The sequence below is a fragment of the Carassius carassius genome, chromosome 48 (assembly GCF_963082965.1).
Source record: "Carassius carassius chromosome 48, fCarCar2.1, whole genome shotgun sequence".
In the NCBI taxonomy this organism is placed as follows: Eukaryota; Metazoa; Chordata; class Actinopteri; order Cypriniformes; family Cyprinidae; genus Carassius; species Carassius carassius.
Genome location: NC_081802.1, coordinates 2635962 through 2662885, shown reverse-complemented (window position 1 = coordinate 2662885; position 26924 = coordinate 2635962). Strand labels below are relative to the sequence as shown.

General features: G+C 34.8%; 2 protein-coding genes across 3 annotated transcripts; both read left to right on the top strand.

The window, feature by feature from the left end:
• The first annotated feature begins 1735 nt into the window (after positions 1-1735).
• Positions 1736-6782, top strand: LOC132131344 (uncharacterized). The gene is made up of 4 exons (XM_059543364.1): positions 1736-1826; positions 5038-5367; positions 6024-6356; positions 6613-6782. Exons 1-4 carry the CDS (start codon positions 1736-1738, stop codon positions 6780-6782), a joined length of 924 nt encoding a protein of 307 aa, XP_059399347.1.
• Positions 6783-8515: 1733 nt separating this feature from the next.
• Positions 8516-26582, top strand: LOC132131141 (ceramide synthase 5-like). Of its 2 annotated transcripts, none has more exons than XM_059543124.1 (10): positions 8516-8985; positions 16198-16303; positions 17740-17870; positions 18654-18711; positions 18804-18854; positions 20557-20649; positions 21209-21337; positions 21867-21973; positions 24648-24804; positions 24907-25018. In XM_059543124.1, exons 1-10 carry the CDS (start codon positions 8813-8815, stop codon positions 24970-24972), a joined length of 1071 nt encoding a protein of 356 aa, XP_059399107.1. In that variant the 5' UTR covers positions 8516-8812; the 3' UTR covers positions 24973-25018. The 2 variants fall into 2 exon arrangements, with proteins under 2 accessions (XP_059399107.1, XP_059399106.1); XM_059543123.1 differs by lacking the exon at positions 24907-25018 and adding an exon at positions 25923-26582 and having other exon boundaries at positions 8520-8985.
• Positions 26583-26924: the final 342 nt, after the last annotated feature.

Here is a 26924-nt window from a genome sequence, read left to right as displayed (position 1 = left end):
AGGAAACAGCTGTTGTGTGATGAGTGGTGAACGGAACGAAAACTTTTCAGTACATGGGAAACCGACTGCTCCCTCGTGACCTTTTGTAAACTGTATTTATGTCAAAAAACTGCACAGATATAGATATTGTAGCAGTCTATCGATAAACACACCTTGTGTCCCGGTGGCAGCTCATGGGTTTTAAAAAAAGAGGAGGCAAACTAATTGTATTGGTCTGGGATCCCTACCGATTATTACTATTATTATTTGCTTAAGCACATTAAAATGGCTTTTTGGTTGCTTTTATGTTTTCAGAAAATGTAAAGAAAAGGACAACAAGATAATATAAGTTCACTTACATGGCCTTTCACTTAAAGCAAACATTCATCTCTTAAAAGTCTGTTTTAAAAGAGAGCTGTCTGTTGTGCCATTTAATTAATCCGGCTGCTGTAGCCTATATCCAGCTTAAGCGTGTTTTCTCTCTTTTTTTTATATATATATATACTTTTTGAATAACAGCTTGGTACATCTGTTGGCGATCAAATATTCAATATCGGTACTCATAATAAGTACTTGGATCATAATCAGCGCAGCGCAAGACGTTCAAACGAATAGCATATAATTTACGTCTCTATGATTGGTTGATACCAGAAGGGAGGCTAGCCTCCTTTACGAGGTTTCTTTTCTCAACACTTCTCAGTACTGAATGTGAACACGCAATGATAATTGGCTAATTTTTTTTTTACCATCAGAGGCACGAGAGCTCAACTTTCCCACAGCCTCCACTTCCCTTCTCTATCACTTATCAGTTGTAATTACATCAGCAGATTTAGCACATTTGTGAAAAGAAAAGAGTGCTTTCCAACTTCAGTAACGTGTTATGGTATTACAGCTGTGAAATTACAAAACAAAAATACACATTCTGAGACATTAACTGAAATGAATTGTGAATTTTATTAACATTAAATAGTCTCTCATTTTCACCTAAAAATTTTTAGGAGGCTGTGCCTCCCCTGATGAGCTGCCACTGTTGTGTCCTCTGTTGTTTGAGTCTGCTCGTGCTGATCCGCCGCGGTCTACGGATTGAAGAGCGCACTGAAAGACGGGGAGGAGAACGGTCTGCTGCTGTTTTTATATGAAATTTAAGAGAATTGACACTGAGGTCATTGCGATTTGTGTGCTGTTTGGTGATGGTGCAATATTTTCGGTTGATTGCTTTCAAAATCTACCTTAGTCTTTCTCGTTTCTCCAATTCTGCATATTCTAGTTTTAAAGTCAGTTGTTCCTTCACTAACAACTATCACACAATACACTTTAAAATCCTATTACCACATAATAATTGTGGCAAAATAATTTGCCTGTCTAACTTAACAGTGAAGAACAATAGGACAACCTTTTTTTGCTTTTCTCTACATAAAACACAGCAACTGAGCTTCATGGATGAAGTGCAGTTAATCTGTGGTGTTCTATTGGTGTTCTATTTCCAGAGGTATGCGTAGCTATATGATGTATTAAATAGTTTTTTGTTTTTCTACTATGGAAATACCACCAACTGTTTGATTACACGTAATCTTCAAAATATCTACTTTGATGTACAAAATAAGAAAGCAACTCATACATTTTTAGAACGACACAAGGGTGAGCAAATGATGACAGAATTTTTGGGTGAACTATCCCTTTAAATGCACAAAAGCACCTTTTGACTAATCTGCTGGAGCGGAACGTAAATTAAATTACTGTGCACGTGCACATCAGCATGGCGGCTGTGCTACTGCTAACCGGAGAATTCTGTCTGAAAAAGAAGTTTATCCTTAGTTTGTTCGCAGTATTTGGATTCCTCGTGCGCGGTAAGACAGTTGTTACAATTAATCTTCCTGTCAAAGATAAAACAATGAATGAATAAATAAATAAATAACCGCGGAACCGGTGTTACAGCAAACTATGTGACAATCGCATCCTGTGACCCTAGTAGGCGCTGTTACACTGTTTGGCTTGAACTCGATCACACAGTAAATCACCTATCCAGGAAAGAAGCTTGGTCTAATATGAACAGTACAGATGTTACATTAAATGATTTGTATTTATTTATTCATTTTGAAATACTTTTAAATGGATAAAAATCTACTTTTTTATATAAAAAAAATCTGCTCATGTTTTAACCTATGTAAGCTAATGTAGATACTCTTAAATGTTTTTTAATAGGTTAGTTCAAATTCTTAACCGTTTCTCAAATAAAAATTTAAGTGGAATGTTTGTTTAGAAATGCTCGTTATTCTACAGACTTAAAACCAATTAAAATTTGTCACGAGAATGAACACATTTTGTATGTAATGTAAATGTTTAACAATGTTCATGAAGCCGATTTCACAAAAACAGGCTACTAATGTTTTTATAGGGGTCATCAGAATAAACAAAATATAAAACATAGCTAGCTGCGATGCATATACTGTGTGTACAGTATTCTCTTAAGAAAGATGTAGCATGCATGAATGGGGCCTCAGCATGATCAGAGCACTGAGATGTTTTGTTTTTCTCCTGTTTTGGGACAGTTAGGAAGACAAGGAAGATGCCTGTATTTTTTGTTAATTTTTATTTTGTAAGGCTATGATAGTGCTTAAAGTCAGCACTGCTATGTTCGTTGTTTTGGCATTTCCCGTCTCGAAGCTTGTGATGTGGAATTTATTGGAAAATGACCTGAATGCTCCCACAATAAATGAAAATGAATTGTACTCCTTGTTGCTGATATTCATCTGTTGCATGTTGCTCCTCTCTGCTCATTCACTGGGCTGTAGCAAAAATGAACAAAAATATAGCTGTCATCCCTGTCTGTTCTAAAACAGACACCCATCTCACACAAAACAATCACTTACTTATGCATGCAGTCAACACAATAACTTTTAAAACTGATACAATAAAAATAATAAAGAAAAAGGAAATATTGTCTCTCTTTACAGTTTACCTTTTAATACTGATATAGGATAATAATAATAATAGTAATAACAGAAAAGGTAAAGAGATAAAAGCCAACAAAGTGTTGTGTGTAAAAGTATCTTGACTAGCTTTGAAACAACAGTTGTAAAGGAACGGGACGCTAACACCTCTCGGTCCTCTCAATACAACACATCCGCAATCACTCAGTCTTGTATGGATGTGACTTTTAAAAGATGCACACGTGCAGAAGAAGCCAATCCACTTCTCCATGAGCATGAACCTGGAGTAAAGGAGAGAGAGCAACTGGACACAGAGAAGAGAAACAATGCACAAAAAAAACACAATTTCACACCATTATTTTTAAAATAGAAAGTACAAATGTAAAAATTTTAACTATTAGAAAATGAATAAATAAATTCCAGTTAAATATTGTAAAAACTGTACTGTTCATATTAAAACTTCTTAAAATGTTTAGTGTATTTTTTATTTATAAAGTACACCGTGCATTTGGAGAACATCAGTCTTTCTGTGTGAAAGAATTTCCCTTAGACTATATGTATATATATATGTGTGTGTGTGTGTGTTGATGTAAAGAAATCTTTTGTGAACCGTTCATTTGCCGCACGCGACCAGACTGTTGAGATGCGCTCATTCAATATGCACTGGCGCAAGGAACCTGCGTTTGTATCTAATTGTGTATAAATTAAACATTAATGCTGTTGCCTGCTAATATTTTGGCCTACTACTAAGAATGGTTTCTTTATGAGATGTTTAGCACTTATTACGTAAGCTATAACAAATTCTGAATATCTGATAAATCTAGGTCTTTATTCTTATTACTGTTTACTGTAATTACCCAATAATGTTGGAGAACCCACAGTTTGCTCCTTGCAAATACGTGAGTTTGTCATGGTCACTGAATCTGACAAGTAAAAATATCATAAGCTAGAAATTTTTCCACTCTTAATTTCATAATAACCGACTATAAATGTTTAATAGCATGGCTCTATGTATGAACTCCTTGTTCTTTCTATTTTATAAAGCATATTTATCAGATATAGTATGGTACGATAGGTCAAAATTATAGCTAACCAAAATGTCACCCGTCTTTAAGTCTGTATTCTTTAAAATCTTTCAAGTGATGTAAAGATTTCTCCTTTTTCCTATAAGTTTATTCTTGTTGTCTTTTGAGTAGTAGTCACCATTACCATTACAGAAAAAAAAAAAAACAATTATTTAGTTTTTTGTTTAGGTTATCATTCGTTTCTTGTTGCACCTCTAACATTGCTGATTACAATTATCCACTGTAAATTCAGTAAATTAAAAAAGATTACTTTAAGTTTAAGTAGCCTACAGTCAACATAGCTGTATAATTCGTTTCAACTTTAATTACATTAAACTGACTTAAAAACATGTGTTTCTTAACACACCTTTGTCTAGACAATGCATTTATTAGTGTTTTTCCTCCTAACACAGAAAGTTTGTTAAAATTCTTTACACACTAATGTGTCACAGTTACACAATTTGTGTCAAGTATGTGCTATTTTTGATCAAACATTGTATGCAATAAAAACACTGCAACTCACATATAGATTATTGAAGTGAGGAAACTTGCCCTTCAGCAGAGTAATAGCTCATGAAGTGATGGAAGCAGCAGTATGATTGGTTGATAAATAAAAAAAAAACAGCTTTTGCTTTTCTCAATTCCTTTACAACTTTATTACATAAGTGCTGAAACATCCTTCTATCATGAGCTGATAGAAAACGGTTTTCAAATAAGCCTGAAGGACTTGCTTACCAGGATAAGGGTGTGTTTAATTGGGGCTGCATCTAAACTCTGCTGGGTTGCGGCCCTCCAGGACACCCCTGATCTACACCACTGTGTATTATAGCCAAAAGAAATCTGAATATCAAACCGCAAACTACTTTACTTCAACAAGAGCCGGTCCTACAAATACATGCAAAACTGAAACGATATATGTGACAGAAATATTTCGAATAGGTATTTTAAAGGGACAGTATTCATCGGGGATCTGAGAGTTTGTGAAAGAATATTCAAAATTATCATTTTATTTTTTCTTTCTATCTAAAAACAGAAGTATAATCAGCTGTTTATTTCTTCCCCAGGTGCATCTGATGATGTCAGCGCAGTCTCCGTGTCAGCGATGGAGGGAGATTCAGTCACTCTACACACTGATGTTAAAATAAACCAACGGGAACGAGTTAGATGGTATTTTAATGACACTCGCATCGCTCAAATCAATGGAGATCTCCGTCATATCTGTACAGATGTTCAGTGTGAAGGCGGTACTGAGAGATTCAGAGACAGACTGAAGCTGGACAATCAGACTGGATCTCTGACCATCACAAACCTCACAAACACAGACTCTGGACTTTATAAACTAGTGGTAATCAGCAGCAGACCCACTGGAAAGGATTTTGATGTTGTTGTCTATGGTGAGTCATTAATGGATGTTTAAAAGCAGGTTATATGTGTTCGAATCACAGAGTGAATATGTTTATTGTAATACGGACATTCAGAACTGCTTTCAGACATTACAAGAAGAATCACTATGATTTTCAACATCTCATTTCTGACCACCTTTTAAATTTCTCTGTTGTTTCATACTCATTGTTTTTTAGTTTACTGGATTGCAGAGGATTTGTAAACACATAAATTGAGTAATGTTGCTTTACATATTGACGGTAAAGAAACCTAAAATAATTGCTACAAATATACTCCAGCGACTTCAGACTGGTTTAGTACTCCAGGGTCACATTTTTCGATCACAAGAATATTCCAAATGTGTAATTTATATTCTCCTGTAGTAATACGTTTCTTGTGTAGTAATAAAAACTCTGTATTATGCATGTCTGTGTGTAATACATGTATCGGTCAATGATACATTTTTTTATTCTGCAGAGACATTCCTAAATCTGTATGAATAAAGATAGATGGACAGAATGCTTTTAAACACAGTTAATTTTATAGTTTGCATTTAATGCTGGTTCTACTGATTTTATTAATATCCGAGAAATTAATCTGCTAAATGATTTTTCCTAGTTTGTTCCTATTGTAGAGTTTCCTCAGCGGCTTTTGTTTTGTGTTTAAGATGATGCTGCTGCCGGTGTGAAGAGAAAGTCAGTGGCAGAGGGAGAATCTGTCACTTTAGATTCTGGAGAAATAAGAAAGTCTAATAGGTCAGTGATGTGGTATTTTAATGACATTCTCATCGCTGATATCACTGGAGATCAGAGTAAGATCTGTACAGATGATCAGTGTGATGAGAGATTCAGAGACAGACTGAAGCTGGATCATCAGACTGGATCTCTGACCATCACAAACACGAGAACCACAGACTCTGGACTTTATCATCTACAGATCAGCATCAGCAGAAACCGCTACAGTACCACCAGCATTAAGAGCTTCACTGTGTCTGTTACTGGTGGTGAGTATTGCTTTGGCCATATGGAAGGAGAACAACTCTTACAAGACAATGCAATGTAAAGAAAAATGTTGTTACATCATTTTTTTATTTTTAGTACATTGATGTCTTGGAACTAAAACATTGGTGCTTTTGACGTCACTATGAAACCAATTCAGATGCACTCTCTGAGACGAGCTGATATCTCTTATTGTTTGCTATAGATCGGTCCAGCATACTGACTCACACTAATGACTGTCTGTCTCTTTTGTTTCAGATTCAGGTCCATCTTCAGCTGCTGTAACAGGAATATTTGCTGCTGTTTTTGTTCTGGTGGTAATTGCAGCTTTTGGTGTGATTAACTATTGCAATAAGAGGAAAGAAAATTATTGTTGTGCCTTTGGATATCAGAATCGTAATACAAATCATTTTTACACAGACGTTTAAACAGACAGACTATGGATGAAACCTGCTATGATTACCCTACTTTTAATGCATGGATCTGATCTAAATAGGTCTATATATTGTATTAGCCCTAGAGTTGAAATACATGCATGAAATTCTGTTTTAACCTATAACATTTACTTATTTCACTATTCTGACCTTTTTTCTTGCAAATGCATATTTATTTCTCCTAGTTCAGACTTTATACGTTTTTATAATTGTGAGTTTGTCAATTCTGAGGGAGGAAAAAAGCCAGAAGTGTGGGATTATAAACTAAAGAGAAAGAATGAAGAGTGGGTATTTCTCACCAGAATTCCGAGATATAATCTCGAATTGCAAAAAAAAACATTTTAGTTCAGAATTTTAAAATACAAACTCAATTACATTTTTAATTATTTTATTCCATGGCTTGAATAGACTGCTATGTTAAAACTGTCATTTTTTGCCACCAGAATTGCATGCTTTCTTGAGCCTCAGCAAATGCACACGGCTCATTTGCTCATTTGGGCCCCCTCTAGAAATCTAAAATAAATATAAATTATCCATTACTGTAAGCATAGATCGTTTTAGCAATGTATATGCCTTCAATTATGTGTTTTAATGATTTGATAGTTGCAGCTTATAAGAGTATATTTATTCATTTGTGGTAGCATCTTTATAAGAAGTGTCAAATAAGCAAGAAAATATAAACAAAACTATTATAATAAGTGTTTTTGTTTACTGGTTGTGGGTTAGTTAAGGGCTTGTGGAGAAAGTTTCATATTTCAGCAGATCCAGGTAAATGTGTCTTAAGTAAAGCTTCCGGAAAGAGCCTCCTCACTATAATGTAACCAGCTGGTACTTTTTATCTTCATCCTCAAAGGACTATTGTTCTGCTTTATATTTGTAATTGTAGCATTCAGCTTTCTTGCTAAGATTTTGCAACACATGCTTTATGAGCATTAGGAAGATGGAAACACACTTTTCAGCATTTAACACTCATTTAAACCCAGTGTTTAAACCTTTAAAAACAGAGGATCATGAACTCTCAGGTTATCAGTCAATGCTTCTGTTAAAGCCACTTTAACATCATCGGTAACAAAATATATTATTTATTTCCATTCATGACATTCACTATGCATCATGGGCTCTTATTTCTTCATAAAAGGCATCAATTAGCAAGTCTTATACTTTTGTTTTTCCTTTTCCCTGTTTTCATGTGCCATTTTTCTTTTAAAAAAAGTTTGTATTATTATTTTTCAGATCAGAGCTGTTTTGTTTGTACTGTAGATAATCCACCTTATTTTTAATTTGCACAGCCAATTGTAACTTGAATGTGTGAGGCTCCTGTTTCATTCCTTTGGACTTTATAACGTAATAGCTTTACTGTTTACTGCACTTTGTTATAGTGGTTGGCTGTCACTTTTGCACTCTTATTTGTATGTTTAAGTTATTGAAAATCTGCTGTAGATATATTGTGTAAATTCATAAATTATTTCCATGTGGTTAATGTTGACATATTTAAGCCCTTGACCGATGTCTAAAAATAAATACATTTTGTTACAGTTGTTATTCATATTTTGTCCACAACGGGTCACCATATAACAAGCGGCGAAGTTGTCATTATTATGCGACGACGGATATGATTCATTCTAGCGAATCGATTCGTTCGCTCGGCTCGCTTAAAGAATCGATTCAAGAATCGATTCAAATTTTTAATTTTCTGCTGTTTATAACTACGTTTTCGATCACAATAGCTCGCTGATAATATGCGAAACGCATCAGCAATAATACCTATCTTTGCTCCATGCATTATGTATTATTAATGAGCATTCTGTAATGTCGTAACATGTTTTGTGCTCTACGTAGTGCGGGTGGATCAGTGCACTTCCTCACGACGGGTGTGTGTGGAAACACCTTCAACACGTCTACACACACTCCAGAGGAAGAGAGAGGGAGAAAGGGGGCGGTGAATTGTTTGCCACCCGCAAATCTTCTTTCTCTGTGTCCTCTTCTCTCTCTAAACCTCTAAGTTAGTTTGTTCTCTTCCTGACATGGCTGCGCTCTCAGCCTGGTTCTGGAACGAGCGCTTCTGGCTTCCGCACAATGTCACTTGGGCGGATCTGGCCGACCCTGCGCCCGGGGTGGAGTACCCGAAAGCCGGCCACTTGCTCTCCGCGCTGCCGCTGGCCTTCGGGATCTTCGCGGTGCGGATCTTTTTCGAGAGGTATGGTTTGATGGTTTGGCCTCTGGGACCATCCAACACTTCAGCCTAGCTTTAAGTGATCTATAAATTTCAGTCTTTTAAACTCACATCACATGCTTTCCCTGGTCTTAATACTAAACTAGCTTATGCATGCACGTGTCTAAAAACATAGTTTTGATGTCCATTTGGGCTGGTTGACGTTATGAACTTTCAGCCTGATGCATCTGTCAGCTGACCAGCATAAGGCCTCGATTTATTAAGAGAATTGCATTTATTTTTCTTTGCTTTTTGTGTGTACTTTTTTCATCCCTACCTTTACAAACGCACTCTCAAAAGCATGCTTTTTAGTCAGACTTCCTTGTTGAGCAGAAGTGCAGGCACATGTGTAATGATTCTCCTAATGTTGATTTTGCATAATATCTGAAATCGTGTCAGAAATGAACACCACATGTCTCAAATATGCTTTGAATTTGAGTGGAAATGACATCAGCGTGTCAGGAAAGCTTGGTTTTAAAGGCACAGCGCGCTCAAAAATGAGCAACCCTTTTCTGTCAAAGCCCACACACCATCATGTTTTTTTGCAAACCCTTTTTTGGTTTTTGAAGATTTATTTATATGTGGAATATGACTGGAGACATTTGGTACTATGTTCACGCTGCTTTTTTCCATAAACTGAAAGTGAATGGGAACCGGTGCTGTCAAGCTCTAAAGAAAACACTAAACTGCTTGTGTGCCAAGTTAAGAATGACTTAAAAGTTCTGTAGGTTTGTTAAACTATCTTCAAAAGTGTGAGTAATGCATGATAATCTTTTAAGTTTTGGGTGAACTATTCATTTAAAACTAAACATTTTAAAAAGGCGAATTACTCAATAATGATTATGTTCATGTATAATGAATGCCTCCAATGTGTTACGTCCAAAACAACCTCTTTTTTATTTAGGTTTCATTGGAGTGTGATAAGTATCTTGAGGAACCTGTTAGGAGAAACTACTTCTTACCGATCCAGTTGTGGTAAAAATATTTGTGGATTTGATTCTAGTCGCACCAGTTCTGTTGAAATGGTTTAAAATTTGCCTTTGACTAGTTTCAATTACGTGGTTTGTGGCACGTCGCTAAAAACAGCGAGTGAAACCAGTCCACAGAACCAACTTGGACACAAGGCATCACCAAATGTTTTTTGGTTTCCTCTTAAAACGTGAAACATTGACGTAGCTGTGTCAATTCTCTTGACGCTTTTGTTTTGGGGCCAGTCTTTTTCAGATTACATACAAGTTACATACGAAATAGTGTTAATTAAAATAGCCAACTTCTGTAGGTTTTATTAGTATTTTGAATTTGTTTTTATTGATATATTTTCCATGCTAATTTTAGATAAAATATTAGCAACATAATTGTCATTTTATTAACATGTCTATATAGGTTTTATACATTTTTTATTTCAGTTTTAATTATTTTAGCGCGTTAAACTAAATGGATATGAGAAATGTTGCATTGGCAACTAGATATATCTCGTTAACTCTCGTTTTACATTCTTTATATTCTTGTTTGTTTGTTTGTTTTTCTCTCCAAGTTACGTTTCTCATCACTGTTTAGTCGTTTGATTTTCCTTCAGGGAAGTCTAAAGCTTTGTTTGTGGATAAGCAAGTTCTGCAAATCCCACCAGACCTCATTCTTGCCAAAGAACTCGTAAATGTTCAGTATATCTCTCGAGGAGTGTTCAGTTTATGGACCGGTTCATGGTTTATGATGGTTCATGGTTGTTTAGTTTCCTGATAGAACATATCACATTGACTCTGGGTGAATAGGGCTTCTTTTGTTGTGCTGGCCGTCTTGGTTTCACAGAAGAGCGTTGTCAAACAAACACCCATGTCATGTTTCACTGTCATGTCCTCATGTTTGGGGTCTGACCGAGCCTCTGAGGAGGCCAATTAGCCTAGTTGGTCCAGAGGGGGTTGGTCTGGTTACAGGGGGCAGTTGCATGCATTCGGTCAGGATGACTTCAGCATTCTCTCTCTTCATTTATTTATCAGTGGCAACTGCAGACCACAGATAGTGTTGATGTGCTTTAGCAATGATCAGTTACACACTTGCACGGTTTTAAACATCTAAACCAGAGACTTTTCTTTTTTTAACTATGGGAGTTTTTGATGATATTCTAGCAGTTCATTTTTATGGAACTCAACAGATTTCAGACTCAAAGTTCTTTCGTTGATATATTAGGGGAATTTAAAGAGGGGATCTTTTTTATTACTTCGCAAATATACTGAAATATTTGAATACTGCATAAACTGAAATAGATTCACAGGGCTGTTCTGGAAATGTGTCAACACCCGTTTCCAGGATCCTTCCCTCTAGAGTTAAGTCTGTCACTGAATAGTTAATGCTCTAGACAGCTCTAGTACTGTGGGATTATTGGGTTTTTCTGAATCAAACGTTGCCTTGGTTTGGTTTTAACTTACATGCATTGTCATGAGTATGTGGCATCTTATTTGATTATATCATTGCATTTAACTAACAAATAACATATTCAATTACATTATATTTTTACATAGGATACACTAGTTATTTTTGGAACATAAGCAACCACAACCTCTTTTGAATTTGACAGAGTTTTCTATTTTAAAGTTTTTAATTTAGGATTAAATAAAAAAAACTATAAATTCAGAACGACCACTCCAGTCGTCACTTTACCAACTAGAGTTTAAAAGCATTTTTTTTTACCTGGATTGAAAAATATTAATTATGCATTAATTTTTTTTGAAAGCCACTTAAGCGATAACTTTTTTTAGTGGCCCAAAATTTCAATGTAGGGGGAAAAAACATGGTTACGTTAATGGATCCAAACCATCAGAAATTAAAATCTTAAATCTTGGTTGTACTTGGTTTTAATGATGTTGGGATTTTTGTATTTAATTTTTTTTAATAAATGTGGTCTAAATGGAAAACATGGTTATTGTTATTTTTAAGTATTTCACAGTGATGTTAATGATCTTTAATTTATGAATTGTACTAATATGATCAAATCTCGATTCTTGAACTGAATGATAATCAGAAGTCAGATTCCATGATGCATCACATCATTTAGTGTAAAACTGTAATCAAATCGACCTAATTTGAAATTTTGTAAAGACTCTCAACTGTATTGAATTCAATTGTACCCAAATTTCTTGTTTTCTGATGCATTAAATCTAATTGTTGGTAAAATTTTCATCCGTATCTTTAGCTTATTCTAAAAATGTAACATTGAAAACTTCTTAAGTATGTGATTATCAAAATGTAATTCACTTTATTTTTATTTGAAGTTAAAGGGAAAGTTCACCCAAAAATTCTAATTCTGTCATTTGCTCGCCCTCAGTTGATGGTAGCCATTGACTTCCATAGTCAATATTGAAGGAAACACTATGGAAGTCTACGGGTACAGCCAACTATCCAGATACCCATATTCTTCAAAATATCTTTTTTAGCATTCAGCAGAAGAAAGAAACTCATACAGGTTTTTTTTAAGGTGAGTAAATGATGACCAAATTTAAATTTTTAGGTGAACTATCCCTTTAACCTTGACTGTCACATAGTTTTATTAGTCATTGAGTTATCTGTAGACTTTTGTTGGGGTTACGTTGAGCTGACTTTTTTTCAGGGGCAGGTGTCACATTCTGCTTTTACGTCCGGTTAAGACATAGAGACACACAGATCAAGTGTCCACGCACATGGGTCACGCTCAGGTCATGTTTCACGAAATCGAATTAGTGAGGAAATGGCAAACGTTGTTAGCTGGTTGTCCTGGCATGGCGAGGTTGCATGCAGCATTGAACACGAGCCTGATACACAAACGCCCACACAATTGGCAAAACGTTAATCATTCAGTGTCCCTGCTATGACAGCATCAGCAAAATCTGTGCCAGAAATTGTGTGTGTGACATCAGTGATGTGATCCGCATGAATCGAGCATTCAGCTTTTGACCCTGAGCTGTTGCACCACTTCATCCTGTTTCACAGAGCACCAGTGCTGTTGCTTTTTACCGCTTCGTTTTGGGTCATCACCCTTTGTTTCAGAAGCTCTTCAAAACCTTGTGATTTCATTCAAACCAGCATGGAAATGCTCTACTTCCCTTTCATAGTTCATATAAAGAAGTGCGGTTCTTCCTTAGCTTTGCTTTGTTTTCCAGTACTGATATATAGACTTTTTTTAATATCAAGATACATTTACATTCATGGCCAAAAGTATTGGCACCCTTGAAAATCTTCCAGAAAATTACGTATATCTCACAGACAAGTATTGCAATTACATACGTTTTGCTATACACTTATCAATTCCCTTTGTGGGTATTGGATCAAATATTTTAAAAAAAATTAAAAAGAGGAAAAAAAGCTAATTTGACAATTTCACACAAAACTCCAAAAATGGGCCATGATTGTACTTGAAAAGAATGACTTAAGTCTTATTTTCTAAGCATGTATAAAATTACATTAAATTGTTGAAATAAAAAAAAAAAAACTTTCAGTGTGGTGAGAAAAATACACTTAAATTGAATGGAAAACCAAGTGATTTTTCTCAACCAACTGATAGATATTTGCGCACAGCAAATCATTTTGCTAGAACTCAGAGACTCAGACTTTTCCAACGGTGTGCATTTTGTCAATATTGTGAAAAGTTTTGATTATAAAACATTGCAGTACAGTTTAAGGAGGAGTTCATTTTCCACTTTTTTTAAATTTTGTTTTAGAAAGTACATTTTCTAAAATGGTTTTCACATAAACAATTTTTGAGTTTTTAAGCTTTCAAATTCTATTTAATTTACGATGATTACTAAAATATGTGCAAGGGAATAAAAAAAGAGCACAGAGTGTCCCGCTAGTTTAAACGTAGCATAATTGTAAATTTAAACTTAGTCTTGTTTTCTGAGAAATTCATCAAAATTATCTTGTCATATAAATAATCTTCCTTCTCAAGTAAATGTTTGGTATTTGTAATGGGAAAACAAGAGTAAAATACTGATGAATAACACTTTTTTTTTTTTTCTTCTTATTTAATTTTCCCAGTTTAAACAGGCAGTTATGCACCTAGATCAGGTTTTATACCCAACAAAAGATCACGTGTGTGCTTTGACAAGACCTTCTATTGTCTCAAACTAGGAAAAGCCCTTGTCCCACGAGGACTCTGCTCTCTTGGAGCTGACCGTTTGTGTCTTCTGCAGCCCACCGGCCTGAAACAAAACACAGACGGTCATGTGATGCAACACGCCAAGTCCGCCTGGTGCAGCTTTAGTGATTGAGATTTTTGCTGAGACTGGCTTTCACAGATTAACTGAGATTGCATTGTTCAAAACATCTGTTTACTGTTGAACTAGCTGAGATTTTAGAGTAGTCTCTCAGCGGGCTAATGTTTAGACCCACGTGTCACTTTGACCCTGCTGGCAAAGGGACTATTGTGAATGTGTTAAATAGGGAACGTCACTGTTTACTCGGTTTAAGTCTTAGCCTTAGATGCTTAACTTCGCCATGAGAAACACAAAATGTCTTTCCCTCTGCTTTAGTTAAGACATATTGTAAGCTTTTTAAGGTGAGGGTCAGATTCTGCAGTTCACTATGTAGTGTCTGTGGGCCGGCGGGGGAAGTATAATGGGCTTGGAGACATAGTTCACCCGCGTGTGCCAATTCTGGGTTAATGAACTGGTGAAAACAACCATTGCCAACACATTGCTAGTAAGGCCAGTGAGCGGTGTGTTTATTAAGCTGGTCCGGTTTTATTTGAGAGACATGAAGCGAGTTTTATATTAAGAACTTTGACCATAATTAACTGCCATTTTTGTTGTTATGTGTTGTTTAAATACAGTACAAATCTGCAATAAGAATGACTATATTTGACTAAAACTTACATTTCAATGAACATTTCTAAGTGATGATAAATGACGAGTGTTTAGAAAATCATTTAATGAAACTATCATACATTTAAAAGTTGAATTACAGAAACTCTGTTGTGTAGTTTTCCAAATTTGCCAAAGATAATGATAATTCATTATTTCTTTTTATCTCAAAATTGCTTTCACTTTTTCATTCCATGCACTTTTTTTATTTTAGTTTAATAGTTTTATATAATTGTATTATTTAAAAAAAATGTATAGCATCTTAACAGCTTTTTGGAGATGTTATGAAAATGGCATTCAGAAATTGCATTGTGAAATAAACCTATAGATTTTTTTTCCATTTACTCATTTATAGATTTTTTTTTTTTTTACTTGATGAGAAATTCTGAAAAGTTTTGTTTGAATGTTTTGTATACAACCTGTTTTCGCTTGTGAGATTTTTATATATTTTTTCTGTATTTTGCCTGTATTTTGTATTTATTTTCAGAAGCCATATTTTTGATCAAGTAATATCAATTATTGCTAAGAGCATTAAAAATGTTCAATGAAAAACATAAAAAAATGTTTAATATATAAATACCCACAACAATATTTTTATCTAACAATTACAATTTTTTTCACCAAATTAACAATAAATAAAAGTAAATGGCAATATTTTACTACATATATTTTTTCTAAAACTTTACCAAATTTTACCAATACATTTTTTTTTACAAAAACACATATTTTTGTGAACATTTTTGTGCCAGAAATTCATGTTTTGCAAAAGATTTTCTTGCCCAAAATTCACCTCATTGGTTGAATTAAGTGCAATGTTTGGAAACACCACGATGTTCATAGTTTTCAAAGAAATTTGCATTCAGTGAGGTTTTAGGAATGTAGCTGGATTTTGCATGAGTCAAATCAATGGCTTTTTGTATGTGCTGTCAGAAAAGAAAACTAGTTAAACTAGCCACTAAGTTTAACTTTATTTTTTAACTGTAAGTTTTAGGGCAATTTTTTCCCCTTTTTCTAGATCTATGTTAATTGTGTTAATTTGATTTGTTTGAGTAAAAGGTTTTAATTAAATTGAAAAAAAGGTTTTAAACGTAGCACATTGTTCAAATGTTTACGCAAAGTTGGTAGCATGTTAGCATGTTTTAGCACATTGATAGCATGATTATAACATGTCAGATCAGTCTGAAGGAGTCGATGGAGCTCAGTGTTTGTAGCTTGAAAACTGTGCCAAGCCACCATAATAATAAGATCTGTAAAACAGTTTATATAAGTGCCTGGTTTTGATCTAGAAGAGTAGGAAGGTATGTAAATCACATGAATTCTGTCTAGATGGCGAAGGATAAGATGTTTAATCTCTGCTTTCGTCCCGCAGGTGTATCGCAGGTCCGTGTGCCTCCATCCTTCAGATCCAGACGGAGGTGAGTCGGAGAGCTCAGCCCAACGCCGTCCTGGAGAAAGTGTTTACATCCATCACAAAGGTATGCTAACGCCATGAGAGAGAAAGAGTCATTCACCAAAGCTGAGGCTCCATGTAAAGTAATATGATTAAAATACAATCAGCCCCATTTGTAGACATTTTTTTTTGTCTATTATCCCTGGGTTTTCTTTTTTATGAACCTGTTAATTTTCTGCTGTCACTGTGTGTGTGTTTTATGAGGCCCACAGAGCAATATCTTCAACTTTAGTCTAGAAACTGACTATAAATACAGCTCAAACAGGTTTAACATTAGCAAACATGTGAATAGAGTTGTGACGCTCTTTACAATCATCAAAGGCCTGTTTGTGGAGCTGCTGTAAATCGTCTTTCTTGAACTTCAGGCATCTTTGTGTATTTTATTTATTATATTAAAGCAATTTATGTTCCACGTTTTTTGTTGTTGTTTTTGTTTTTTATATGTTATATATAAATATATTTATATATTATATATAATTAAATAAGTGCAACTAATTAATCATTTATTGTGTGATTTACACAAATTGTTACATTAACTTCAGCATATTTATGTTAGATGTTTGATTTTCTTTTCAGTTTTTTTTGGGTTTTTTTTTTTTTTTTTGTCTTTTGAATGAAAACTATAATTTATTTACATTTGTCTCAGACCCAGACTTTAAAGACTTTGTCAAAACCCATTATAAATATATTATTTCCAATTTAAAACTGACACGAAGAAAAAGAAATTAAAATAAATGTAACTTATTCAATATTTATTGTGATTTACATACATGTTAACATAAATTATGCCTATGACAATTTTCGCGTATAAAATGATTTACCTTACAATGTTTTATTACTTTATTAAGTATTTATTAATATACAAATGTGTCAGTTAAGATCTTGAGACATAAGACCTAAGTAAAATCAAATCAATTGAGTTACTAAAGCAATGAGCCCCAAGAAGCCGTGGTTTATTGTGAATTTATAACAGCTAAAGGGCGTTAGCTGTTATAAATGTACTGTAAACCACGGCTTCACGGGGCTTACTGCTTTTATAAAACAGTTATTCCATACGTAGTAAGGTTTCACAAAATAAAACGGCACATAAAATGTAATGATATTAATAAAAACAATATTCTTACACCAAACAATGTGGTTGTTGTGGTCCCAACAAAGTGGTTGCCGAGCAACACACGAACGTAAACAAAGGCGTATGTTTGTAGCAGCTTAGAACATGGCTCAGCCAATCAGAATCAAGGACCGGAACTCTCAGTTTTAAATTAATAATTTTATGGAATTCTAATTCTGTGTCATTTCCTGTTTAGCTGTAGTTCTGTCAAATTATGCAAAAAGTGTGAAAACCTTAATTGCCCGTGTGTATTTAGGACAAATATATCACATGCTAGCTACAGTGTATTCATAATTTCAGAATTATGCTTACATGATTACATTTTCTCTCCATTTGTCTTTTTAATTTAGTCCCCGGACTCGAGGCACTTAGAGGGTCTGTCTAAGCAGCTGGACTGGGACGTGAGGAAGATCCAGCGATGGTTTCGACAACGGAGGAACCAGGACAAACCCAGCACAAGAACCAAGTTTTGCGAGAGCATGTATGGTTTTCCATTTATTTTAATTGCATTTTTTAAGCAAACTTGCATGCTAGTGCTGTACCATATAAAAACATGGCATTTAAACCCTGAGCTTTTACATTTATTAGACACTTTTATTGAAAATGATGAGGAATTTAACAGGAATATTTGCTGTACATTATGCCCTTTTCACTATTTTTTTATATCTTACTTTATTCATCATTTAGCATATTAACAGTTTCTTGGTTATATAGTGGAAATGCCATTCAGAAATATAATTGAGAAATGTATGCATTTACATTTATTCATTTATTTAATGCTTTTATTGGAAGTAATGAGGAATTTATCAATAATATTTGCACTACACCATGCTTCCAGTTTCTAGTCTAATTCCTCTTGGTTTGCTTCATTAGAAATCTTTACTGAGGAATATTTTGAAGGTTAAATGGAAATTGAATGGAAAAGTACTCCTGGAGTAGTAGTGGGTGGAGACTCCTCCTGCATTGGTCAGTTTTTCTGTCACAGTTTTGCAATGTAAGTGCTCTAGAAGGCTGTAAAAGTATAAATGCATGTTGAAGTTTTCACATTTTTACATCATTCGTCCTATATTTTGGAAACAGAGCCATATGTGGTCTTTCCTGATTTTGCTGGTTGTGTTCAGATGCATTTGTTGTCACCACCCACGTTCTGTGATTCACCAGTAAAATCCGGCCTCTGGTTTGACTGAATGCAGTACTGTGGTTCCTCTTACATGCAGTCGTGTATTTGAGTTTCAGATATCTGTTTTCTCTGATTTCTCTGCAGGTGGAGGTTTACATTTTATCTGTGTATATTTATATATGGGATCCGTTTCCTGTGGCAGGTGACTTACAACTGCAAGATTTGACTTTTTTTAGGGTCTATTATACAATTTATCAATTGACTGTGTGTGTGTGTGCGTGTGTGTTTTTCTAGTCTCTCTGGATGTGGGATACGAGACAATGCTGGTACAATTACCCCTATCAGGTAATGCTTAAATGTTGTCCATTCTCTAATGTAAGTTTAATTCAATCTTTTGGCCATTACGTGTACATTTTGCGAACACAATGGGCCCTATTTTAACGATCTAAACTCAAAGTGTAAAGCACAGGTGCACTCAGGGCGTGTTCAAATCCACTTTTGCTATTTTAACGACGGTAAAACGGTTGGCGCACGCGGGCGCATGGTCTAAACGGGTTGTCCCTATTCTTTTAATGAGTAATGGTTGTTTTTTGGGCATAACGTGCAATAAACCAATCAGAGTCTCATCTTCCATTCCCTTTAAGAGGCAGTTGCGCTCGTGCCATGACGGATTTACTATTTACACAGCTGAATTTGGCAAGCGCAAAGACAGAACGAGTCACCGAGATGAAACGGAGCTGCTCGTGTGTGAGCAAATAGCCTAACTCTGATACATGTGATGTCTATCCAATATGACATGTAGGCATTTATATATTTAATTAGCCTACAAAAAATCTTATGCATTGCAATCCTTTAATTTTTCATATTTGGCATGTTTGTGTGCTGCTGTGCATCCCTGTGTTTAATAAGCAGCATGTACGCTCTTTTTAAATTACAAAGAAAAAACACTGCGCCAGACTTAAGACCAGGTTTGAGTTGGTCTATGGGGCAGTCTATTTTTTTTAGCTCCTTAAAATAGCAATGCGCCTGACAATGCGAAAGGCGCCGGACTGAAACTAGCGCTGCGCCTTGCGTCGCATTATGCCCGGTGTATTATAGGGCCCTAATGTCTACAATTGTGCATGTGAAAGAAACTAGTTAACATGTTATTCTGAAACCAAGAATGGAAAAGAAAAGCAATTATATTTCGCATAAAGAAAGTTTGGAGTATTTAGTTTTTGATGCATTTTGACATTATTTTATAGTTATAACCTTGTTTTTAACTCAATGTAATGTAAAAAAAAAATGTATAATATAAATGGTATGTTATATATAAAATTCAATTATAATACATAATATATTATGTAGTAGTTTATATATAATTGACTTTATTATATTAACAGAACATCTGTCACTGTCAAATGTATGCAGATTTAAATATCATCTTAAAATGAAATAATAAGTATATAAATGATTGCATTGCTGTATGATAGAAATTAAATAAAACTTGAATGATAATCTCAAAGGAGAATGCAAAAATGTATTTTATTCAGTTGTATTTATAATAATAATGATAAGGATTTAGGGAGTAAATGTGCTTAGTTGTTATTAAAGTTTGCATAAAATAAATAAGATCCTAAAATTGCTGTCACTTCATGCATTTTATTTTATTTATTATTTAATTGTATTTATTTAGTTAAAATGGAAGATTATTCACTGTCGTGAATAAAATTTGACATTAAAACTTTTTTTGATTTTATGCACATTTAAAAATAAAAATGTCTTATTTTTTGCCATATTTAATTGCGTTGTGTTTAATTTAATTTGTTCTGTATTTTATTTTATTTACTGAATTGTAAAATAATGAGAATTTATGGAGTAACTGCACTATCATGAATAAAATTTCACTATAAAAACAACTTTTTAAATGAATGCAATTTTTTTTTATTGTTTTATATTTGTGTATTTAATTTTATTGTTATTATTTATTTATCACCTGACATATTGACCATTTGCTCTGATGCAGTGTCTTATCTATAATCTGTGCGTGTGTGTGTGTGTGTCGCAGGTGCTGACCTCAGGCCTGTATAATTATTATATAGCAGAACTGGCCTTCTACTGGTCGCTCATGTTCTCACAGTTCACAGACATCAAAAGAAAGGTGAGCGTTGATGGATCAAACATCAACTGTTCATTTCTGTTGTGTTTAATACACTTCTCTCACACTTCTAAACTTCCCTCCACATCAGACACACTCAGACGAGTTGCTTATGAGGTCAAAATCCTGCAGTTTTACATGTTTAACACAGCATTGTTCTCGACAGCAGCTCCGTCATGTGATACAGATTAAAACAGGTGGTGTGTTAGAGAAGGAGAAGGCCTTCAACTGAATCAGCAGCTGTCAGATGCACATCTGTCAGGTTTTCAGCCACATGTAAAGAGCGTCTTCAGGGCACGGCTCGTCTGTTTGTTTAGGACACGGCCCGCGGCGGTGACCATTATGAGCTGACAGATTTGTATAATAACTTACAGCGAGTGAATCATAACAGAGAGAGATTGTTCTTTTTTATTTGACACGGCGGAAACAATCTGAAGAATTCGGCTTGTGTCCAGCAGAAAGGAAGAGTTACAAATCTGACTCAATGCTTCTGTATTTCATTTGCATCATATTTTCATGTCCTGCTGGTAGTTTTGAACACATTTCTGGTGTATTTCTGCAGGATTTCCTCATCATGTTCGTCCATCATCTAGCGACGATCAGCCTGATCAGTTTCTCGTATGCAAATAACATGTTGCGTGTTGGGAGTCTGGTCATGTGTATTCACGACTCTTCGGACTTCCTGCTGGAGGTAAGAATGCAACAACGCTTTTACGGTCTTGTTATATTCATAAACTAGCATTTAAATGAGGGGCCATGTGAAATTTTATGCATAATTACCTGCATGACCTTTTTTTTTTTTTTAATGATTCATGAATAATTGCTTTATAAATCAACATTTAACTAGATTTTGATGTAAAATTGCACCTACAATTACTAGTATTTTGGTACTTTTATAAAAAGACATACATACATTAAAAAAAAAATATATATATATATATATATATATATATATAATTTTTTTTTTTTATTATTAGTTAAAAACATGTTATTGTAGTATCATTAATACGCTAATATAGTATTTATTACTGATATTTTTTATTTTCAAATTGATGTCATTTTAATTTGTTATATTTTTAGTTCTAGTATTCTTGTTTTACCCCCAAGAACATTTACGTTTTAACTGTATTTAAATGAATAATTCCATCCCAGTGTATTTTTTCCCAATGCAACGTAATTAATTTTTATGAATATTTTTCTGTTTATTTTTTATCTTGCAGGCTGCAAAGTTAGCAAACTATGCCAAATCCCAGCGTTTATGTGACTTCTTGTTTGTGGTGTTCGGGATGATCTTCTTTGTGACGAGGCTGGTCATTTTCCCATTCTGGTCAGTATCGTGTGTGTGTGTGTGTGTGTGTGTGTGTGTTTGCTCATTTAATAGACCAATCAACTATGTTTGAGAGCCGCTGATGGTCTCCTGCAGAGCCAAACCACTGTTTGAAATCACTGTTATATGCATATATTATAAGATTATTTGTACTGTTTTAGAAAACCATTGGCTCCAGTCCTTGATTCTGATTGGTCAACAGCTGTGTTTTATTGACTGCTTCACCCAACGGTAACATAAATGGTCAATAATATAGTCTCGAAACAGTTCCATGTGTTACATACACACCGTTTATTATTTATGTAATGAATTATGAGTGAAGGGTTTCGAGCCGTGACTCACTCACTATACAGCACAGGCCTCTCATACCTTATCACAATCTATTATATTAAATATTGCATACTATTAATGCTTAAATAAGTATTAAAGGTGTTGAAACTGTCATGCATTTTGGAAAGAAACTGAATTTTTAGGATCATTGAGATTTTTTGCACCGTGACCCAAAATGGGAGGAAATAATCAAATATTATTTCAGTGGTTCATTGTTTTATTACTTCAAAGTATTTATGTATGATGGTAGTATTTCTCATTGTCGACATTTATGCAAATTTAAATTAAAGGATCTCAAATTAACTAATGATTTAGAAAGTATATAAATAATTGCATTGCTGTTATCATTATAATTAAATTCCTGTTTAACTTTAATTAAAATGGCAATGGGGAATGCAAATGTTTATAAATGATTTCATGTTGCACAAAAAAAGATCCTAAAATCTCCTTCATTTATTTAATTTTATTTGGATGAGGATTTAGGGATGCTGTTTTAAAAGTTAAAGATTACGTTAATAATTCAAACATTGTTTACAAATTTTTAGTTTTTTTAAATTGTTTTATTGTTTTTTTATCAAAACAACAAATTAATGTTTATGTAAATAATGATTATTAGAATTTTAATGTTATTAAATTTGATAAATTATTTTGGAAAATTCTAAGCAGCTATGTTTCTATATATTTATTTTATGTTATTTTGTGTTTGTGTGCGTGTGTGTGTCTGTATGGATTTTGGGATATCACATGAAAAATACTGGACGGAAACACCAAGATTAGCATAAAATCTTTAAATGTGCTTTAAAAAAAACTCCATTAAAGGCGGGTGGACACGGTGCGATTTTTGCTGCCGTACGAACTCGCTGACGTTTTTCTTTCTTTCGGGGGATAGTTTCAGATGCTCGCGGCTTGTACTTTGTGAGAATAATTACAGACCGATCCGAGAACGTTACGAGCATCTCCGATAATTTTCAAACATGTAAAAAAAAAATGGGACACTGATGTACTTAAATTTATGACGATTTGGCGATCCATCTGAAGTTGACCAATCAGAATACAAAACCCACATATTTATATAAGTAATCTATATAGTAATTTTAGTTAATTATACAACTCTTTCTTTTTTTTTGTTATTCCGAATTGTGCTAAATTTGCCAAATTCAGAAATAGCCTTCTAACCTCGAGTTGTTAATGAAGAACAAAGTCCAAAGCCATAGCTGCCACAAAGAAAACAATTTTGTCCTCAGTCAGAATACATATTTTTATAAATGACGCAAAACGTAATGTTTACGTCAGAGTTTGTCAAATCAAATCGTGTGTGACTGCCTCATTGTCGTTTTTACGCCCGCCTTTAAGTGGATTTTTTTTAATCCAATAATAATATATCCAATATTTTTATTGTTGATACTTTTTGCACTATTTCCCAAAACATGTGTTTTCTTGAGTACATGGGATAGAAACAGTGCTTTATTCACAAAAGTTAGATATTTCACGTTCAAATTCACAACTTTTAAGCTATTATATATATGAAAAATGTTACACATGATACACATTGTCAATATAAAGTATTTTTTTTTCATATAAACTAATGTTAGTAGTATACAAAATAGTAAATAAGATGTAGATTAGTTTCTTCACACCAGACGCGAATGAAGCTTTAAGCGCGAGTGATTTACATGTTAAGTCAATGCAAAGACGTGAATAGACAACATGTGGCGTGATCCCCGCGAGTTGAAAAATCTGAACTTTGGCGAAAATTTGCGCTACGTTAACCAATCAGGAGTTTGGTCTAGTAGTGACGTGATTACGACGTAGCAAGCTGAGGCAAAATCCAAAACAATAATGGAGGAATTATTTTTCAGTTGAGTCAAGACTGAGCTCCTGCTGATCACATAGAGCTGATCGTCTCTGAAATCAGCGAAACACATTAAATAGGCGCTGTCTTTATAAATAAACTACATATTTGAGTTTAAAACAACTACATTCTCGCCTGAAATACTTTTAAAACTACATTTCATGACACGATAACAGTAATATTTTGAAAATTATCCGAATAAATGGCGGTTGAAATCAGAATGTTGCGTAAACTCAACTTTCAGAAGCCCCTCCCATGACGCGAATTCGAGTCTGAAGTGAGTTTCACACAGGAATGGAGCGAGTAAACTCAAAATGTTCAAGCGTCCAACTACGCGCTATTTATTCGCCCAAGTCGCGTCTGGTGTGAACGCCCCATTAGAAACAAATCCATAACTTTTTACTTCAACCATTGTTTCTGGCTGAAATACGAGTCCATGATAATGCACAGTAATGCAGTTTTAGATGAGATGAAGTGTTTTGGATGTTGCAGGATCCTGAACACGACACTCTTCGAGAGCTGGGAGATCATCGGGCCGTACCCGTCCTGGTGGCTCTTCAACTCTCTGCTGCTGGTGCTGCAGCTGCTGCACATCATCTGGTTCTACCTCATCGCCCGCATCGCCTTCAAAGCCATCATGAGAGGAAAGGTGCGCGCGCACACTCCCGCCGCTCTGAGCCACATGTTCAGGAGGATCACCTTAATGTTGTGTAGTTACATTTGTTTCCTCTCTTTTTCTCTTTCTCTCTAGCTACTGGAAGGCTGTTCCCATCTTTCAGCTTCTGTCCTGATAGAAATCTTTTCCTATTTCTGCTAAACTCACTCGCTTTAGAGTCTTTCCCTCTCTGTCTCTGTCGCTTAGGCTGTAAGTCTGCTTTCTTTACTTGTTTTCCTGGTTGGTTTTCTAGAGGTTTTGTATCCCAGACTATGTATTTAATCTGTTTAATGTGTTTCAAAAGAATAGTTCACCTAAAAACGCAATTCCGCATAACATTTCCTCACCCTCAGGTCATGCAACATTAGGATGAGTTTGTTTCTTCATCAGATTTTGAGAAATGTAGCACTTGCTCAGCAATGGATGCTCTGCAGTTAATTGGTGGCATCAGAATGAGAGTCCAAACAGCTGATAAACACATTACAGTAATTCACACCGCTTTAGTCCATCAGTTAATGTCTTGAGAAACCAAAATCTGTGTGTTTGTAAGAAACAAATCCATCACTGAGACATATTTAACTTCTAACTGTCGATTCTGGCCGAAAGAGAAACTGTTGTCATGGATTATGGATTATGGATTTTAAGCAACAGTTTGAGGTTAAAAAGAAAAAACTTGATGGATTTTTTTCCTACAAATACACAGCTTTTGGCTTCTCAAGACATTGACTGATGGACAGGAATGGTGTGAATAACAGTAATGTTTTTATCAGCTGTTTGGACTCTCATTCTGACGGCACCCATTCACTGCAGAGCATCCATTGCTGAGCAAGTGATGCAATGCTTCATTTCTCTAAATCTGATTGAAAAACAAACTCATCCTAATCTTTGAGTGGAGGATTTGGAATTTAAGCGCCCTCTTGAGGAAGCCTGCTAACATTTCCCAACCAGAGTACTGAACTAAACCAGTACTTTAATTAAAAGCCCACCACTGGATTGGTCTGCATATTAAAACAGTTGAACTTGATAAAATAATGAAACAATTTTTAACCATACTCACTACATCCAAACCATTAAAAGTACTACAGCTAATAACCCCAATGTGTCCAACCCAGGTGTCCAAAGACGACCGCAGTGACATTGAAAGCAGCTCGGAGGAAGAAACTGAAACGATACCCAAAGAGCGACTCAAGATGGCTTTAACCCGAGGAGAAAATGGCACAAACGGCCATTTTGGCTCCAAAACCTGGAGCCAGAATCACAACAACTGGTGACGCTCTCTCCGTTTGGCCTCGCGCTCAAAGAACTCGTGTCCTAGAAATATCACAACGGGACTATCCCTCATCCCTGTACCTCACTCCAACAACAAAAACACCAATGAAATAAGCCTGATGTGGGACTTTTGAGACTCGATGACGGAGTTTGGGGCGTCATTCCGGTGATGATGGGACATTAATGACAACATGGCCACTGTGAGAAGCTTGTGAAAGAGAAAAACGATTAAATTAGTGATATTTGCATTCCCTCGTTTCCTTGTTTCGGGAGCTGAGAAGATGTTTCTGTTCCACACTTCGTTTTACTGAAGTCACAGAAGATTATTCTCTTCAGATTTTAACTGTCGGATGTACTTGAGTTCCTATATACAGTTGCGTTACTTTATGTTTTGGTTTCTGACATGTTTGTAATTTGTTTCCTGTGCTGTTTTTCATTTTACTTTTTTATTTTTGGAAACCAAATAAGGTTATTAAAATGAAAGCTGGGCGTTTGTTCTGTAATGAGATGCTGTTTTGATTAAAAATGTGTTGTTGTTGTTTTTTTTAATCTTCCACTGGAAATCAGGGTAGATTAAATGAAATAAATATATGAAAAGTGAAATAAGTTTAGGGTTCCCATGTTCATCCTAGAAATGTCTTGGTTTTGAAACTCTGGTTTCCAGTCTTGTAGCCAATTTTGACATCTATAAAATGTACATTTCTATACTGCAGAAATTTTTTTATTTTCTGATCATAAAGAGCTTTGGAAATGCTAAACGCAAATAATAAATTAGTTTTTAAATATCTAGGTCCTGGAGCAAAACCAGTTGAGAAGCACTGGTATGGTGAATAAAACTGTTAATT

Bases quoted from the DNA above. Each gene is read 5' to 3' on its own strand.
- LOC132131344 (XM_059543364.1), top strand. From the start codon at position 1,736: ATGGCGGCTGTGCTACTGCTAACCGGAGAATTCTGTCTGAAAAAGAAG. The intron at 5,368-6,023 runs GTGAGTCATTAA...TTTGTGTTTAAG, and splicing joins TTTTGATGTTGTTGTCTATG to ATGATGCTGCTGCCGGTGTG. The intron at 6,357-6,612 runs GTGGTGAGTATT...CTTTTGTTTCAG, and splicing joins CTTCACTGTGTCTGTTACTG to ATTCAGGTCCATCTTCAGCT.
- LOC132131141 (XM_059543123.1), top strand. From the start codon at position 8,813: ATGGCTGCGCTCTCAGCCTGGTTCTGGAACGAGCGCTTCTGGCTTCCG. The intron at 16,304-17,739 runs GTATGCTAACGC...TTTTTAATTTAG, and splicing joins TGTTTACATCCATCACAAAG to TCCCCGGACTCGAGGCACTT. The intron at 20,650-21,208 runs GTGAGCGTTGAT...GTATTTCTGCAG, and splicing joins TCACAGACATCAAAAGAAAG to GATTTCCTCATCATGTTCGT.